This window comes from Lemur catta, chromosome 6 (assembly GCF_020740605.2).
Source record: "Lemur catta isolate mLemCat1 chromosome 6, mLemCat1.pri, whole genome shotgun sequence".
NCBI lineage: Eukaryota > Metazoa > Chordata > Mammalia > Primates > Lemuridae > Lemur > Lemur catta.
This window is the reverse complement of record NC_059133.1, coordinates 76,402,016-76,418,079: the sequence shown is the minus strand read 5'-3', so window position 1 is coordinate 76,418,079 and position 16,064 is coordinate 76,402,016. Positions and strand designations below refer to the sequence as shown.

Below are 16,064 nucleotides of genomic sequence, written 5' to 3'. Positions count from 1 at the left end.
ATATTCTCTCTTTTAGCAATACCAACCACTATCCTTGCTCCAGCTATTATTTACAAATATAGACTGAACTTCTAATACAACCAATAGCCTGTTAACCTAATTCAGTGGTATTTTCAATGGCCATAGCCATTGCCCCTACTGTGTCCTTTCCACTTTCTTCTTGTAATAAAGAGTCTTGATAGTATCACCTTGTCTCCATTCGTCAGGGCCTCCTAAGCTCCCCTCACGCCCTCCCTCTACCTTCATCCAAGGACTGCTAATCCTTCGTACCCTCATGATTGTCTGCAACACCTGGCTGAGATCTTAAGTAACTCCTAACTCACCTGCCTTCTTCTGGTCTCTTCATGATAATCCAATCCTGCAAACTATTAACTGCTTAGTCACCCATAGTGATATTTTCCCCCACATTTTTAATGACTCATACCCTTCAAGTTTCTCATACTCTCTGAATCTAACTTGTTTTTTTAATCCCATATAGCACTTATGTGAGCTCTCATTTATTCTCATTCAAGTCTTGACCATTCTCCAAACCAAAAAAATTTCTTCAAACCATACCACAACTCAACTCCATGAAATTTTCCACTAATTATGTGGATGGGAAGATGTCTGTTATGAGCTGAACTGTATTCCCCCCAGATTTCATATGTTATATATCTTACAGATCTAAATATATCTTAACTCATGGTACCTCAGAATGTGACTGTATTTGGAAATAGGGCCTTTAAAAAGGTAATTAAGGTAAAACGAGTTCATATGAGTGGGCCCCAATCGAATATGACTGGTGTCCTCATAAGAAGAGGCAACTAGGGCACAGACATGTGCATGCACATGGGAAAGACCATGTGAGGACACGGCCAGAAGTCAGCCATCTGCAAGCCAAGCAGAGAGGTCTTAGAAGAAACCAAACTTGCTGACACCTTGATCTTGGACTTTTGCCCTCCGAAACTGTAAGAAAATAAATTTCTGTTGTTTAAGCCACCCAGTCTGTGGTATTCTGTTATGGTAGCCCTAGCAAACTAAGACCATGTCTAATTACCAAACTAATACAATGCCCAGCCAAAAGCATGAGTGAGATACTATGCAAGCAATTGGGGAGTAAAGTTGCTTGGACCATTCTGCCTAAAGGATTATAAGAGAATACTGAAAGATAAATTAAACCAAGATTAAGAATATTTAATTTATTACATAAAACTTTATGGTAAATTATGTTACCAATGTTATTACTGGTATTATGGTTATTATTTTGATATTAAGGCCCACCATCCACTACCATACTATCAAAACACATTAAGTAATATACACTCTTTAAAAAATAACTCACAACAACTTTTACCTAAAAGGTATGTATTTACAAGGGTAGTGGTGGTGGACAGTTGTAAAGTAAGACCTGTTCCCCAACTAGAACTTCATATTTTCAATCATATTTTATTTGTGTGACCACATATTTTAAAAATTGCAATTTAGAAAATATTAATACTATTTCATGCTCTCATCATACCTGTAGCTTTTCAATAATGTTTCTATAATCCCAAGCAGGGCCTCCAAGCGCTTCCTTAAAGCGTGGTCCAGAGCGAGCTGATAATCTCCAACCCATGGCTGCTCTCTGTACCATATTTGAATGGCTCTTCATGAAAAGAGTATTAACTTGGCTGTCCAGATCCACCGGAATGGCAATTCCACGATTTTTTGCTGAAAAATAAAAGATTTAAAATATTTCCCTCTTAATTTGACTAAAGCTTCTTATATATTATTCAGTCTTACAAACATAAAATAAAAAAGAAAAATATATCAAATCTGTAAACTCTGCCATTAAACTGTTTTATATAACCGTAAAAGCTTTTAACCTGAAAGTATTTCAATTCTTAAGACCAAATAGTAAAGTGGGTCCATTAAACATTCAAGAACTTATTTGATTTCTTAATGATTAATGTTTGAAATGCACTTAATACAGCATCAATACAGAAAAACACTGTATAACAACCATGCAAATTTGTGCTTTCTCAAATGCCAAAGAAAATAAGAAAGCAGACAGAAAACATATGATAAAATTCTGTCAATCCATTCATTAATTTAATTAGTGTTTGTGTGCATGCACATGCACACACAAAATTGTAAGCAATAAAACATCTGAGGGTGGAAATAAAAAGTAGAAGAGTGTAAAAAGTATGCATTGGAAGATGGCACATCTTAGTGCATATCCTTCTTCCCAAGATCCAGAGAAATTTATATTGTAATAGGCTATATCAAAATAATACTGAAAAATCAGAATGCTTGTCACAAGGAAAATAGAAATATTGAGGCATTTTTGTAAGACAGAATGAAGATAGAATTAGTCCCTCAGAGAAAGAGAAGAAACTATCCCACAAGAGATTAGAGTTAGAACAGGTCTTCTCAAGTGCATAGTCAACCAAAGCAAACCATGGCACAGGGTCTGGGGGAATCATCTGGGCAACTCATTAAATAACATCTGAACAGCTGGGAAGTTAAGGCCCATAACATCTGAATAGCTGGGAAGTTAAGGCCCTCCTCCCTCTGACTAACATAGACAGAGCATCTGGCAGCAGCAGTTTATACCCAGAGGATAAAGTCAAAGAAATGTAGAAATGTTCTCTCAGGAAAGCAGAATACCTGACTGAAGAGAATGCCAAATGAAGGTGTTAGGACTTGACAGAGAAGCAGAATAGAGCTGGAAGTAACTCCAAAGATCATCAAATACGGGTAGAATGGGGGGAGAGAGAAGAGGCAGCTCCAGCAGAGAGAGAAAATATATTCAAAACTCCAACCCCCAAACAAAGCCCCCGTTATTTTAACACTTACTGGTATTCCCAGCCTGTCTTCTGCCCCACACATGCACATACACACACCCTAAAGGCAAGTCTGCCTATCATTTGTTCAGCTCTTCACAGAGAACCCCAGGTCAGCCATGCCATTTATACAACAATTCAGGGAGAGAAACAGATCCTCAAGACTGCAGTGGAAACCCCTGTCAGCCACTGTGCCAGTCATACCGGACCTTCATAATTGTGAACACACCCCCAAGGATCACAAGGAAAACCAACAGCATTAAGAATAACTGACCCAGTGAAACCAAACCAATAGCATTAAGAATAACCGACCCTAATTCAAGGAAAAACAAAAAATATTTAAATAACTTTAATTATTGTCCTAGGGAATTTGAGTATATACTGCATCCAAAAAATTAGAAAATCAGAAAAACAGAAAGACATCTTAGAAATTAAAATGTGACTGCATAAACAAACATTTCAAAAACTGGCTGACAAAGAAAGCTCTAAGAACAAAATTGGTACTCTGGAAAAGGAAGTCAAGGAATCCTCTAGAACATACAGCATAAAAGATCAAAAGGGAGACTAAAACAGAGAGATTATGAAATAAGGAGGGCCAATCCAGGAAGTTAAATATCTAACAAACACAAGTTCCAGAAAGAAACAGCAGACATAAGGGAAGGGAAAAAATTATTAAGAAAATGGTAGAAGACAAATTCCTTGAGCAGAAGAGTTTCAAAACTAAAAGGGCCCACTGTGTGTTAGAGAGAATTAAACGAGCATAATGACCATATTCTGATAAAACGTTAGGATGCTGTTATGGGTTGAACTGTATCTCCCAAAATTATATGTTGAGGTTCTAATCAATACCTGTGAATGTGACCTTCTTTTGAAATAGGGTCTTTGCAGATGTAATCAAGTTAAGTTGGGGTCATACTGGACTAGGGTGGCCCTAATCCAATTCCACTGGTGTCCTGGTAAGAAAGGGACAGAGAGAGAAACACCAGAGGGAAGAACACCATGTGAAGATGGAGGCAGAGGCTGGACTTAGGCAGCTGCAAGCCAAGGAATGCCAAGGATACTTGGCAAACTCTAGAAGTTAAGAGAAAGGCATGGAACAGATTCTTCCCTGGAGCCTTCAAAGAGAACACCTTGATTTCAGACTTTTAGACCCCAGACTGTGAGACCGTAAATTTCTGTTGTTTTAAGCCACTCAGTGGTAATTTGTTATAGCCAGCCACAGAAACTAATGCAAATGGCAATTATACAGAGAAAACCTCAAGGACTTCCAAAGACAAAAGAGGATTCCTAAAAAGAACCTAACATGGGACTTCTCATCATTAGCACTGAATACCAGAAGACAGCAGAATAATATCTATAAAGATTAGATAGACTTGGGTAACCTTGACTCAAGCATTACAAAAATGATCCTTGTAACCAAAAACATTTGTATCCCCATAATACTTTGAAATTTTTTTTAAATGGGAAAAAAAGATTAGATAGATAAAAAGTTTTGAAAGTAGAAGTTTATGTCCATCTAAACTAAAAATCAAATGAGATTTCCAAATAGAAACATTCTAGAATATGTAAAGGCTCAGAAATTTTTCTCTGAACCCCCTATGAAAGAATTACTCCAAAAAAATGAGACAAGAATCCAAAAAAACATCAACAGGAATATAAGAAACTATGGCAACTGAGTGTGCACCTGAAGAAAAAAATAAAGCTGGAAGCAAATGCAAGGAGATGCATTAGATATTAATGGTTGGGAAATTCTCTTCTAGTTGGAAAGTTTTACTGTCATAACACTACATTTTTATCTCAAACAGTTACACAGCAGAAAATATTTATACATGACAATTTGTAAGCTCTGATAATTTATTTTAATGTTTATCAACCTATGTGAGAATATTTAAATTATATTTCAAAATAGAATACAAATATCACAAATCATAACAATGGAAAACCAATAAAATTATAATATAGAGTGGGAAAAAAGAGGTAAAAATTCAAGAAATATGTTAATTTCTTATTTTTCACAGTGTGGAGCTTATAGACATCATTTAGACCTGTTAAATCAATAAACAGAGATATAAGGATGATATTTAAAGTTAAAATGATAGTCACCAGAAGACTGTTTTAAATGAATTAAAATAGAAAGAAAGGAATAAAAAGAAATTGGATAGAGACAGATGGATAATCTGGCTTCACATAATGAAAAGAAAGCAACAATAGACAGTACTATTTCTGCTGATAAAAATTCTCTAAAGCTAAAAGGTACTTAAAAACTGCTTTGAAAATAGACAATTAGCTGGGTACAACACACCTGTGAGGTCTCACCTACTCAAGAGAACTGCTTGAGGCCAGGAGTTTGAGACCAGCTTGAGCAACATAGTGAGACTCCCATCGGTACAGAACACAGAAAAATTAGCTGGGTGTGGTGGCACACACCTGTAGTCCCAGCTACTTGGGAGGCTGAGATGGGAGGATCATTTGAGAGAAAGAGAGAGAGAGACAGGGAGAGTGAGACAGAGAGGGAGAGGAGAGGAGAGAAAAAGAGACAGAAAGAAAGAAAATAGACATTTTTTGCTACCAACACAAAAAATAGGTATCAATTTAAACAAGAACTCAAGCTGAAGTTTTACAAGAATTATAATAGCGGCTATAAGCAACCTTAAACAATCAATTTCACCATTGTCCAGATTGGCCTAGTGAATGTTTTCCTGATATTCACGGTAAGTTTCCCTCTTCCAAAGCATGCAATATCTGTTTATGTCCTTCACACACAGCAGTGCAAACTGCACTTCTGTCCCATCCAAAGGACAGCCGGCCTCAACACTGCCAAGCAGCCCATAGTTTTATAAATAGTTAATCCTGCACCACCATCAAATCCTGGCGAGACTTTCATCCTTTTCTGGCTGCTTCACACATAAGCTGAGTTTGCTCTAAACATTTAAAAAACAAACAGAAGACAATACTGCTTCTATGTGATTTTCTAAGCAACAAAAATAACAAAAATTATAAACCTTAGTGTTGCTCAAAACATATTACAAACAAGTTTCCACTGTTGTTTAAACAAATGGAGGAGTGGAATGGGATTTATCTCCCCTTTAGGAATCCAGTACATTGACGGAACTGACCATCAAATAGGTGTTGTTGCTATGAACATGACTTACACAAAGAAAGGCTCAATGAATATTTTTCTAATGACACCAGTGGAAATGTAGTTCAACGGCAGCACCTCTGTTATTAAGAAAGCAGGCCTTTTATTAGTGAGTTCAGGAAAATCTCACCCACCCCAGATTCTTCTGTAAGCTGTTGCCATGACATATTTCTCCATAGCCAGCACCATGGATAAACCAACCAGACTGGAAAGACTCCACTATCCTAAATTCTGTTGAAAAGTTTTTTGTTTTTGCCAAACTTTGATTCATATTATCCAGTCTCCTTTCTTAGCATAAATTGCACAATCTAAATTAGCAAGGTAAAATATACCTCTTTCTCATGACTAAAGGTAAACTCTACCCAAAGGCTAAATCACAATTTCTAAGCAATAAAAGAAAATTAACTATGCAATTGAGGAAAAGAGAATTTAAGTTAAAATTAGTCAATTAATAAAGTTTTCTCAAGCAATTGTAAAAACTTGAATATCTCTAAAGATATAGTCTGAAATAGATTCTCCAGGCTGTCCAAATAGTATAATCTGAAACCCAAATTGACAATGATGATTTAGCTTTCTTTTATTTAAAAATTAAAGCAGGAAAACAAAGCAGAAAAGAAAACTGTGACTAAAGAAAGAAAAGAATTTATTATTTCACTTATTAGAACATTAATAACTAGAACAGTATTTTTCAAATGCAACAAAAACAAATCCAAACATAGGTTACTTTTATTAAGATTTAAAAATTCTGGTATATATAGGATGTCAAAATTTGAACTAGGACATATTTTTGGGATTAACTGTTGGTTATTCCCCACACGTTCCACCTCTCAGTAAGAAAGAGCTAATGAATTAACTACACCCAGCCATTCTTCTGGCCTGTAGCATTAACTGCAACTGTGTACTTTAATAGAAAGGGTCACGTTAAAGTTTAAAATGTTTTAAAAAGAATTGCTCCTATTTCACTTCCAAGTTGGAGTGCAATTGAGGTACTACCTTGTTAAGGATACATTGTCAGAGAGTAAATATTTAGAGTCCTTAAAAAACTAATAGGAGAGAGGATGGGTTGTTATCAATGCATGTATCTTTTGGAGAGCTCTTCCTAGAGATAACTGGTTTTCTAAAATGAGCTATCTTTATTCACAGGTATTTTTACTGTTAGACTAACCTTCTAATTAGCCTTATAAATCTTGAAAATTCTGTGAATATGACAAGACTTGGCCATGATTTTAAGATGTAATCAAAATCTATTTCTAATTATTATTCATTAAATATTGCATATTATGTGAAATTTTTTAATTAGATGGAATTACTGATGATACCTGCCAGAACGAAATCTCTGAGAACACATATAATACAGTGATAGGTGCCATGGAGAAAAATGCTTAGATAGATAAACTGACAGGTAGGGGAAAAAGGCAATAGAAAGTGTAAGCATTAATTAGAAAACCTGGTTAGTTGTCAAGCACCACTGTACAGGTCCATGAGCACGAGAACAGCTGGAGCACTGAAAGGTGTAATGGTGTAGGCAGAGTGATGCCTTTTCTGTATCATGTCAAATTATACAGGATAAATCTGTACACAGGCACTAGTGGTTTTAAACAGGAAAACATTAAAGATATTAAATGTATCTTTCCTGTTTGGCACTGGATGGATCCTCAATTCATCCTTAAATTGAATAAAGCATATAAATTTTATGGGTTATTGAACAACTAGTATTGGCACAACTGACTAATCACCTGGAAAAAAATAAAGTTGATTCTGTACCTTATACCCTATAGCTAAATATATTCCAGATAGCTCACAATTTTAATGTTAATAGTAACACCAAAAACACAAACAAACCAAAACCAGGATATTTCTCCACGGGAATTCAAAAAACAACATCGTAGACTGATGAAGGCTATTCTGAAGATGGAAGAAAACCTAAAAAGCCTCAAAGAAAATTTAAAAATTCTGCATGCCAAAAAATAAAAACAAAAATTCAAATGACAAAAGGCAAGTTAAAAAATAATATTGTTACTTATAGGCAAAGACCTCCTCTTGTTAACGTCTAAATGGTTATACAAATTATTAGAAAAAAATATTAGAAAAAATAAACAAAGCACAAGAAGTGACAGTTCATAGAAAAGGAAATACCCATCATATGTCAAGGTTTTTTTCCTCATTCATAAAAAAGGAAACACACACTAAAACTATAATAATATTTTTACTTACAAGATTGGCAAACATCTAACACACTATATTATCAATGAGAAAGATACTCTCCCACATTGCTGGTGAGGTGTAAACTGAACAATCTGTACAGAAGGCAATATCTATCAAAATCAAAATAACCCAGAAATTCTATTCCTAGGTATTCTGTCTCATGTGCAAAATGACTGAAAACAACAAAAATGTCCAACAATGGGGTTAAGTCAATTGTAGTCATGCAATGGGATATTATATAGCCAGTGATAAGAGTGAGATATTCATTCATTTGTATTCATTAATTTATTTTATTCATGGAATACATATACATTGAGTACCTACTGTGCTCTAGGCACTATGTCAGGCTCCAGAAATTTATAACAGTTAAAGGACTTAGTTTTATTCTGCTTTGTCATTTCTGTAAATGTTATATCTACCCACAATGTACTAGAAACTCATTGAAGTCAGGAAATATGGTTTGACACACTGCATTTCCCTAAAAATTAGAGTAATGCATTTCAGATAATGAGGAATCATTATAAATCATTTGAATAAATGAACAAATGAATGAATGAATAAATAAAGTTGAATAAAGTAAAAAAATTTATTTGCTACTGTTCTCTAACTGATTAAGATTTATAATAATTTTTTTAAAATAATGGGGTTTCTAAAAACTGTAATCACATGGCTCTATTATGTCAAACTTTTTATATGATTAACTACAATATCCTAGATGGATTAAAATGGATATAATATGTTTATTTAATAGAGACTGAATGTCTTTTCTCAATGGGTTAATATTTTCTACATGTTCAAATTTTTTGGGAACAATTGGCTTGAAGATTAATGTTCATTATTTAAACCATTTGTAAAAGATATTTTACAGAATTTCCATTTGGAAAATAGATTGTATTGCCAACAAAGTACCCAACATTAATCCCCCCAAATAGTTTGAAGATTATGAAACACATGGAACAAAATTCTTTTTTAAGTGAAATAATATGGAAGTAATTCTTAGACGTTTTTTCTCCAAGTTCTATACTTTCTATCATGTGCGATTGTATTTTATATGAACGAGTAAACTGAGGAACATCAACTGACCAAGCACATTTAAAAACTTACATGGCCTTAATCGCCTTAACATTTCTCAAATCTCAATGAACACCATGGAATGCATTTATTGCAGAGGTCTCCATCCTTACTTGCTCCCACCACTAACCTTAATTTATCTCACTGAGGGTAGAGAATGATAGAGATATCTGTACTTTACATGCCAGTTAGGCCCCTCGCATGTAGTGACTTTGCCTGGGAATTGGCATTTATTATCTTTTAAGAACTTGTATCTTATCAATTTCAAATTCTATATAACTTAGGAGAAAATGTAGCAATGGTGGCAAATGTCAGTAATTTCTACAGATACAAATCATTCAAAAGCGTCTCGGCCTTTAAAAGCTTAAGAAATTTTATCAGAAAAATCTAACCTGATATATATGGTAAATTCACAATTGATCATGGCTTCAATTTTAAAAGCTTATGAAGTTTTATCAGAAAAACTTAACATGATATAGTAAATTCGCAACAGCTGATAGCCTCAAAACATTAGTGGTAATAAGTAAAATTGTAGCGAACTTCTGGGAAAAACTTCAAGGGAAAAAGAGAGAAAACACAAGAAGTACTCTTTTTCTATTGATTTCCCCAAAACCCTTCATAATTTAATTCACTAGCTCCTCAACTTCTTTTTAAGTTATTTGAAAATCCTATGTATTTGTTTCATGTACAGATTAAATTACCATCTTGATCCATATTTTGTATTTTAAAGGTGTAAAACACTTAACATGTTTGTCTACACTGATTTGTGATAGTAGTCACAAATGCCTGCTAGCATGTCACAGTGCGGAAGGGGTTCAGATCCTGGCAGGCTCTCTGCCTCCTGTGTGACCTTGAGCAAGCTGCCTAACCTTGATAACCTCATTTCCCTATCTATCAAATAGGACTAAGAATCATGTCCATATCATACAGTTCCCCAAACTGCCCAACACTCAATAAACACTTGCTGCTCTCAGCAAGGTGAGCGCTGACTTAGTAAATGCTTTGGCTGATTTTTACTACCTTTTGTATTCGATGTACAAATAAGGAAGAGAATGAAGTATTTTTGATAATGATAGATGAGTCGATCTAATGTGCTTGAGAGCACTTTACAAATCACGAAGTGTTATGTAAATGTAACTATAATTGGTATTTGCATTGACAGCAATGTGTTTACCAATTTGTAAATGCACTGAGAATTTGCTTTATAAACAAAGTACACTATTGACTCTTATACTTTAAATATGTATACCCTTTGTTCTCTTTAATATTATAAATCCTTACATATTTGAATTGTGTTAACTTTTAGTGCCTCTATGTATTTTTAAAGAGTTGCTGAAACAGAAATAATTTTGCACCTGAGCTGTAAAACTTCAGACAGATCCCTACCCAGTGTTAAACGAGGTTTATGGAAGGCCGTTGCTTTGGACTAGTCTCCTGCACTAGGAGCCAGAAATCCAGACCAAACCGGAATGGAGTCATTCATGCCAGGCTCTGGCCAGGAAATCAAACCGAACTCTAAAGTGAAAATAGGAGATTCACAGCAACCAATCAAAGGGGCCCAGTTTGGCAGGACAAAGGAAGTCCCCTGTGTTTCAACCCTATAAGCAAAGTAACTTTGAAAAGACCAACCCAGTTCTTGTTCCCTGTTTCTACTTTCTTCAGCCCTTTTGTCTATAAAACAATCGAGGTGCTGCTGGATTCTAGAATCGCAAATAAAAGCCAATTACATTTTTAAAGTAACTTTGTTGTAATTTTGTCTTTTGACACCAGCAAGCCAAATTGCCATAGTTCTAGTTTACATGTTAGGGCTTCTTAAGACAGAACTTCTGAGGAAACATGACAAAACTTAAACTTCATACTCAGAGAAACTAGGATTTCAAATCCAACTCAACTACATATTAATTGGGCAAGTTATCTAACCTTTCTAAGCCTAAATTCCACTATCTTCAAAATACCCAGTCTATGGATTATTGTCAGTCAACAGAGACTTATTAACCTGCTTAGTCAGCCCCACACACTTTCAGGCTCCAGAGGTGAAAAAAATCAAAGTCCCTGTTTTCATAGTTTACATTCTAAAGGGGGAAGTAGACAAAAAAGAAGCAATGCGCAAACAAATTAACTAGATGCTTTCAAATGACGGTAAGTGCTAAGAAGAAAATAAAATTGTATAATATGATAAGGGGCAAGAAGAAACTCAGACACTGTATATGGAGTATTCTGGAACATGTCACTGAGCACTTGTTTACATTTCAAACTGAGATTTGATTGACAGGAGGAAACCAGCAAGTGACAATCTGGGGTAAGAGGGTCCAAATAAAGGCAGCAGCACATGCAAATGCCCTAAAGTGAGAAAAAGGCCTGATGCAGATGAGAGACACAGAAAGAGGCCGTTGTGGGTGGGTGGAGCAGAGCTGAGGAGGTGACCGGAAAAGGTAGGACTAAATGAAGCTCAGATGATTAAAATCTTTGTAAGCCCCGGAAAAGAGTACAAATTTTAAGTGCAATGGATAGTTTTAAGTGGGTGAGTGATATGCTCCGATTTACATTTTAAGATCGCTCTAACTGCTGTGCAGGGAATGGATTGCAGTGGGGAATTCAGTAAGAGACTCTTCTGTAATCTCGTCCAGTGATGGTGGATTTGGAAAAGGGAGACACACAAGAGAAAGAGAAAAAGATGTATTTTGGAAGTGGGACCAAGAGAATCTGCTGTTGTGTTTAATAGGAGTGAATGAAAAGGAAGAATCAATTGTGACCCTTAAGGTTTTAAAGGAGTACTCTTTGTAAACAGTTATTTTTTAAAGTAGGACAGAAATCTGCCTCCTGCGGCTGCCATATATTATTATAGTTATAATCACATCCCTGTGAAAGAAGCCCATGGCTCACCTTCAAATGTTTGAAGGTAATTATTATGTTCCTCCTCAGAGGAATGTTTGTCTAACGATTTCACGTTTTAAATCATTACTCAAGCGAAGTGGTTTTAGATCCCTTTATCAAGAGTGTTCACTTGTGAATGTGTTTCACTTTGGTTCTGTGTTTTTCCATGACCCATTCACCAACAACCAACAAAGCAAGCAGTCTAATCAACAGAGCGCAGAACTTGCTTTTCACCTTCATCCTAAGTAATAGCTTTATATTAATTTCTTTTTGACAGTTACCTCATTTTGTTTTCCCTCAAAATCTAATAGGGACAATAAGAATAGTACCTGTGATGATGTAAGTTAGGATTAGAGGAAGACTATGAGGAAAGGTTTAAGTGGGCAAGCGGGGGAGAATTCAGATCTGGATTTGCGGGGAGGAAGGATGGCTTTGATGGAGGAATTTGACCAAAAAACTTTGAGTAAGGAACAAGATGCTGAGAGGTGGCAACGGGGGAAACTGCAGGAAGGAGAGAAAGTCACAGTGTGCGCACTACACGGGGCACAGTTCAGGTTGCTGTCATATAGGGTGTGTGTGGGAACCAGTGTGTGACAAGAACAGAAAGGGAAGGGCTGCATTGTGGAGGCCACATGTCACAGTGAGGAACCCAGCCTTAGTTTGTGAGACAAAAGAATCCAGCAGCGAAGGTTGGGGACTTTGGCATTGATGTTTTTAAACAATAGAGAGAATTGTACTTCAGGAAGGTTATTCTGCTAGCAGGCATATTTAAGTGAGGAAAGCCAGAAGGAGGAAACATTGATTTCCTGCAGTGGTCCAAGAAGAAAATAATGAAGGGTTAAACAAGGCTGCGAAGGGTGGGTGGGGGGATGGTAGGGAGCAATGCAGAGGGAGGGTGGGATTGAGCTTCCGGAGCTCAGTAACTGCTCGGATGGAAGAACCAACAAGGAAGATGAAGGAAACATGTCTTCCCACAAAGACAGTACTGTTACTGTTACAGTTCTGTGACACAGAAACATCACTTTTCACCTATCTTGATTATAGATTTAGCTATAATTGTTGTTTTGACTTCTTTCCTATCACTCATGTCTTTAAAGCATACAAAAAGAAACTAAAATATCCTGTTAAATCATAAGATTCTGGCCAGTATAGGAAATGGCAGGAAATGAAATCTTATAACTGAGAAATAAAAGATATATTTAGGCTAATATAGTTTCAGTGACTATTTTAAATCCCAAAGCTCTGCTATATCCTGCTATGCAAGAACTGATTTGACTACAAGATGCACACCACTGAAGTCAGAATTCAGGTAGCAAGCACAACACGGAATCGCACTTGTGGCTCAAACTTCATCTCCCAATTTTTACGTATTATAGAGAGTATGCCCCCTATGCTCTGTGTAGGGCTAACAGGTATTTCCTCCCATTGTATTTGCTAAACACTGAGGGAGGGGGAGGAGGAGGAAAAGGGAGTGTAGGGAAAGGAGGAGGAAGGAGAAGCAGGGAGGAAAAATGAAGAAGAGGAGAAAATGTAGAATACAGACATACACTTGGCAGCTAAGGCAATGTATTCCTTTGCAAAGATTAACACCATCTTATTTCTTTGCTTTTCCTTTGCATTTTATCTTTTAATTGTTAATATATTTCCTAACTGATTCAGTCCAAATGAAAACACTTTTACTGTTGTTTTATTATAACTTGAAAATTATATATTATTAAAAACTCAGAAATTACATAAAAGCATGAATAAGAGAACCAGATTCACCTATCATCCCACTACTCAGAGGTAACTAATTTTAATATTTTATTTATATCCTTCTGGATATTTGGCTATGTGCATCTTTTTAAAGTAAAAATTAGGCTTTCTTATGCATCCTTCTTTATTTTTAACACAATACATATTGTGGCCTCTTCCTCATCCCTTCCTTTGCTTCCCAAACCCTAAACACCTTTAGGAGGAGCAGGGAAAAGTAAATGTCGGTACTGGGTAAGGTGATAAAAGGAGCTGTGGGGAGTGTTAGGGTCCAAAAAGCTGTGGGAGGTCTGCACGGGAGGGCTGCCTGACATGGAGAGGGTTGAGGAGGGCATCTAGGCTGGGGAACAGCCTGGGCTCAGGGTGTTACAGGTGAGGAGTGTATTTGTGCAAAGGAATGATCCAGGATAGAGAGTCTGAGGCCAAGCAGGGTGAAGAGGTCATCCCCACAGAATAGCAGCCTGACCTAGACAATTGGAGCCCAAGAGAGCTGCTATGGTTTGAAGTATCCCCCCAAGTTATTGTGTTGGAAACTTAATTCCCACTGCAACAGTGGTGGGACCTGGAAGAGGTGATTAAGCCAGGAGGGGTCTGCTTTCATGAATGAACTAAGACTATTAACACAGGAGTAAGTCAGTTATGGAGGGATTGGGTTTCTGATCAAAGGATGAGTTCAGCCCCCTTCCTCTTGCACGCACGCTCTCCCTGGCCCCTTGCCTTTCTGTCTTCTGCCTTCTGCCATGGGATGATGCAGTAAGAAGACCCTTGACAGATGTGAGCCCTCGACCTTGTACTAGCCTCCAGAACTGCAAGAAATAAATCTCTGTTCTTCATATATTACCCAGTCCCAGGTATTCCATTATAGCAGCACAAAGCAGACTACGACAGGAGGTGAGGAGAATGTATCCACAGGAGAGTGTTAGAGGCCAAGCTACAAGAGGACAGCATGGTTGTGAGGTGTAGTCCAGCATGTGGTGCCCAAGCCAGCTTGGCCGTGAGGTGAGGAGGATGTGCATGCAGGAGGGTTCCAGGTGTGGGGGTGTTAAAAGTTATTACTTTATTTGAGGAGAACCAGCATCTTTATCAATTGAATTTTCCAGTCCAGAAATTACATATTTCTCCATTTATTAAAATCTTTTATATCCCCTAATATAGCATAATTTTATCATCTCATATTTCTTAAGCTTACTCTTATGTGTTTAATATTTTCATTGCCATTGTGAATGATACCTTTTTCACGTTATGTTCTGTGTTTCTTTTTGGTATACAGAAAATCCATTCAGTATAATAGTTCATTATAATTCATTACCTTGGTGAACTGTATTACTAGTCTATTAGCTCTAATAATTTTCAGTTGATCCTCTTGGGTTATAACTGCTTTTCAATGTATTCCAATTAAAATCAGGGCCATCACTAAATTTTGTTAATATAAAATCACTTAAGTCAAATTATAGACAGGGAAGAAAGACTAAAAACCTTTTAAGTGGTCATTAATTAGTTAAGCCATTTATTCATTTAACACAGATCTACTGAGCAGACACTATAACCCTGGCCAAGTTACATAACCTAGATAATTCTCTGTTTTCTCAACCACACAATGTAAATAATCAAAGAAGCTATCTAAGGATGAAATGAGATAATGCATGCAAATTGCTTAGCATTGCACAATGTAAGTGCTCAATAAATGTTAACAGTGATGATGACAATGATAATAAAACACACTATACACTGCCCTTCCCAATGCCTGCAAAACCACGGTTAGTTGAGAGAATGTTCAAGCTCTTTTTTTTTAAGTCCAACAAGTCTGTATTTCTTCTCCCCTTCGCCCTTAGTAGAATGGCCCTAATTAACTTCCTCACAAAGAAAAAGAGGAATCTATGAGAAACTCTTCTAGAATATACTAACCTTCCTTTAGCAGTAATCTCCTTGCCTGCCAAATTTCTGAAGCTTTCTATGTATAATAGGCCCTCAAGAAATGCTGATGGGTTTCAAACAAAATCAGAAAACTAAAAAACTCTCTAAGTCCTATGCCATATGAAGGTATCAGTAAGTCCAGCAACTTAATAGACAAGGCAATTCCGTAATAAAATCTGAGATAACAATTAACTAAAATCATTCCTGTAAATTCTTACTGAGCTATAATATTAAAGTGTCATACTCAATAATATTAAATTTAAATTTTGAAATATAATGATGATATTCCCCTCCCGAAAAGTATG

At 36.3% G+C, this 16,064-nt stretch overlaps 1 protein-coding gene across 2 annotated transcripts in view; it reads right to left on the bottom strand.

Annotated features, from left to right (window-relative positions):
* ITPR2 (inositol 1,4,5-trisphosphate receptor type 2) overlaps window positions 1-16,064 on the bottom strand; it is a 461,522-nt gene that overhangs the window by 215,342 nt on the left and 230,116 nt on the right. For both annotated transcript variants that reach the window (XM_045554169.1, XM_045554170.1), the window contains exon 35: window positions 1,499-1,689. In XM_045554169.1, the coding sequence (XP_045410125.1) occupies window positions 1,499-1,689 (191 nt within the window). The remainder of the gene's footprint in view (window positions 1-1,498; window positions 1,690-16,064) is intronic.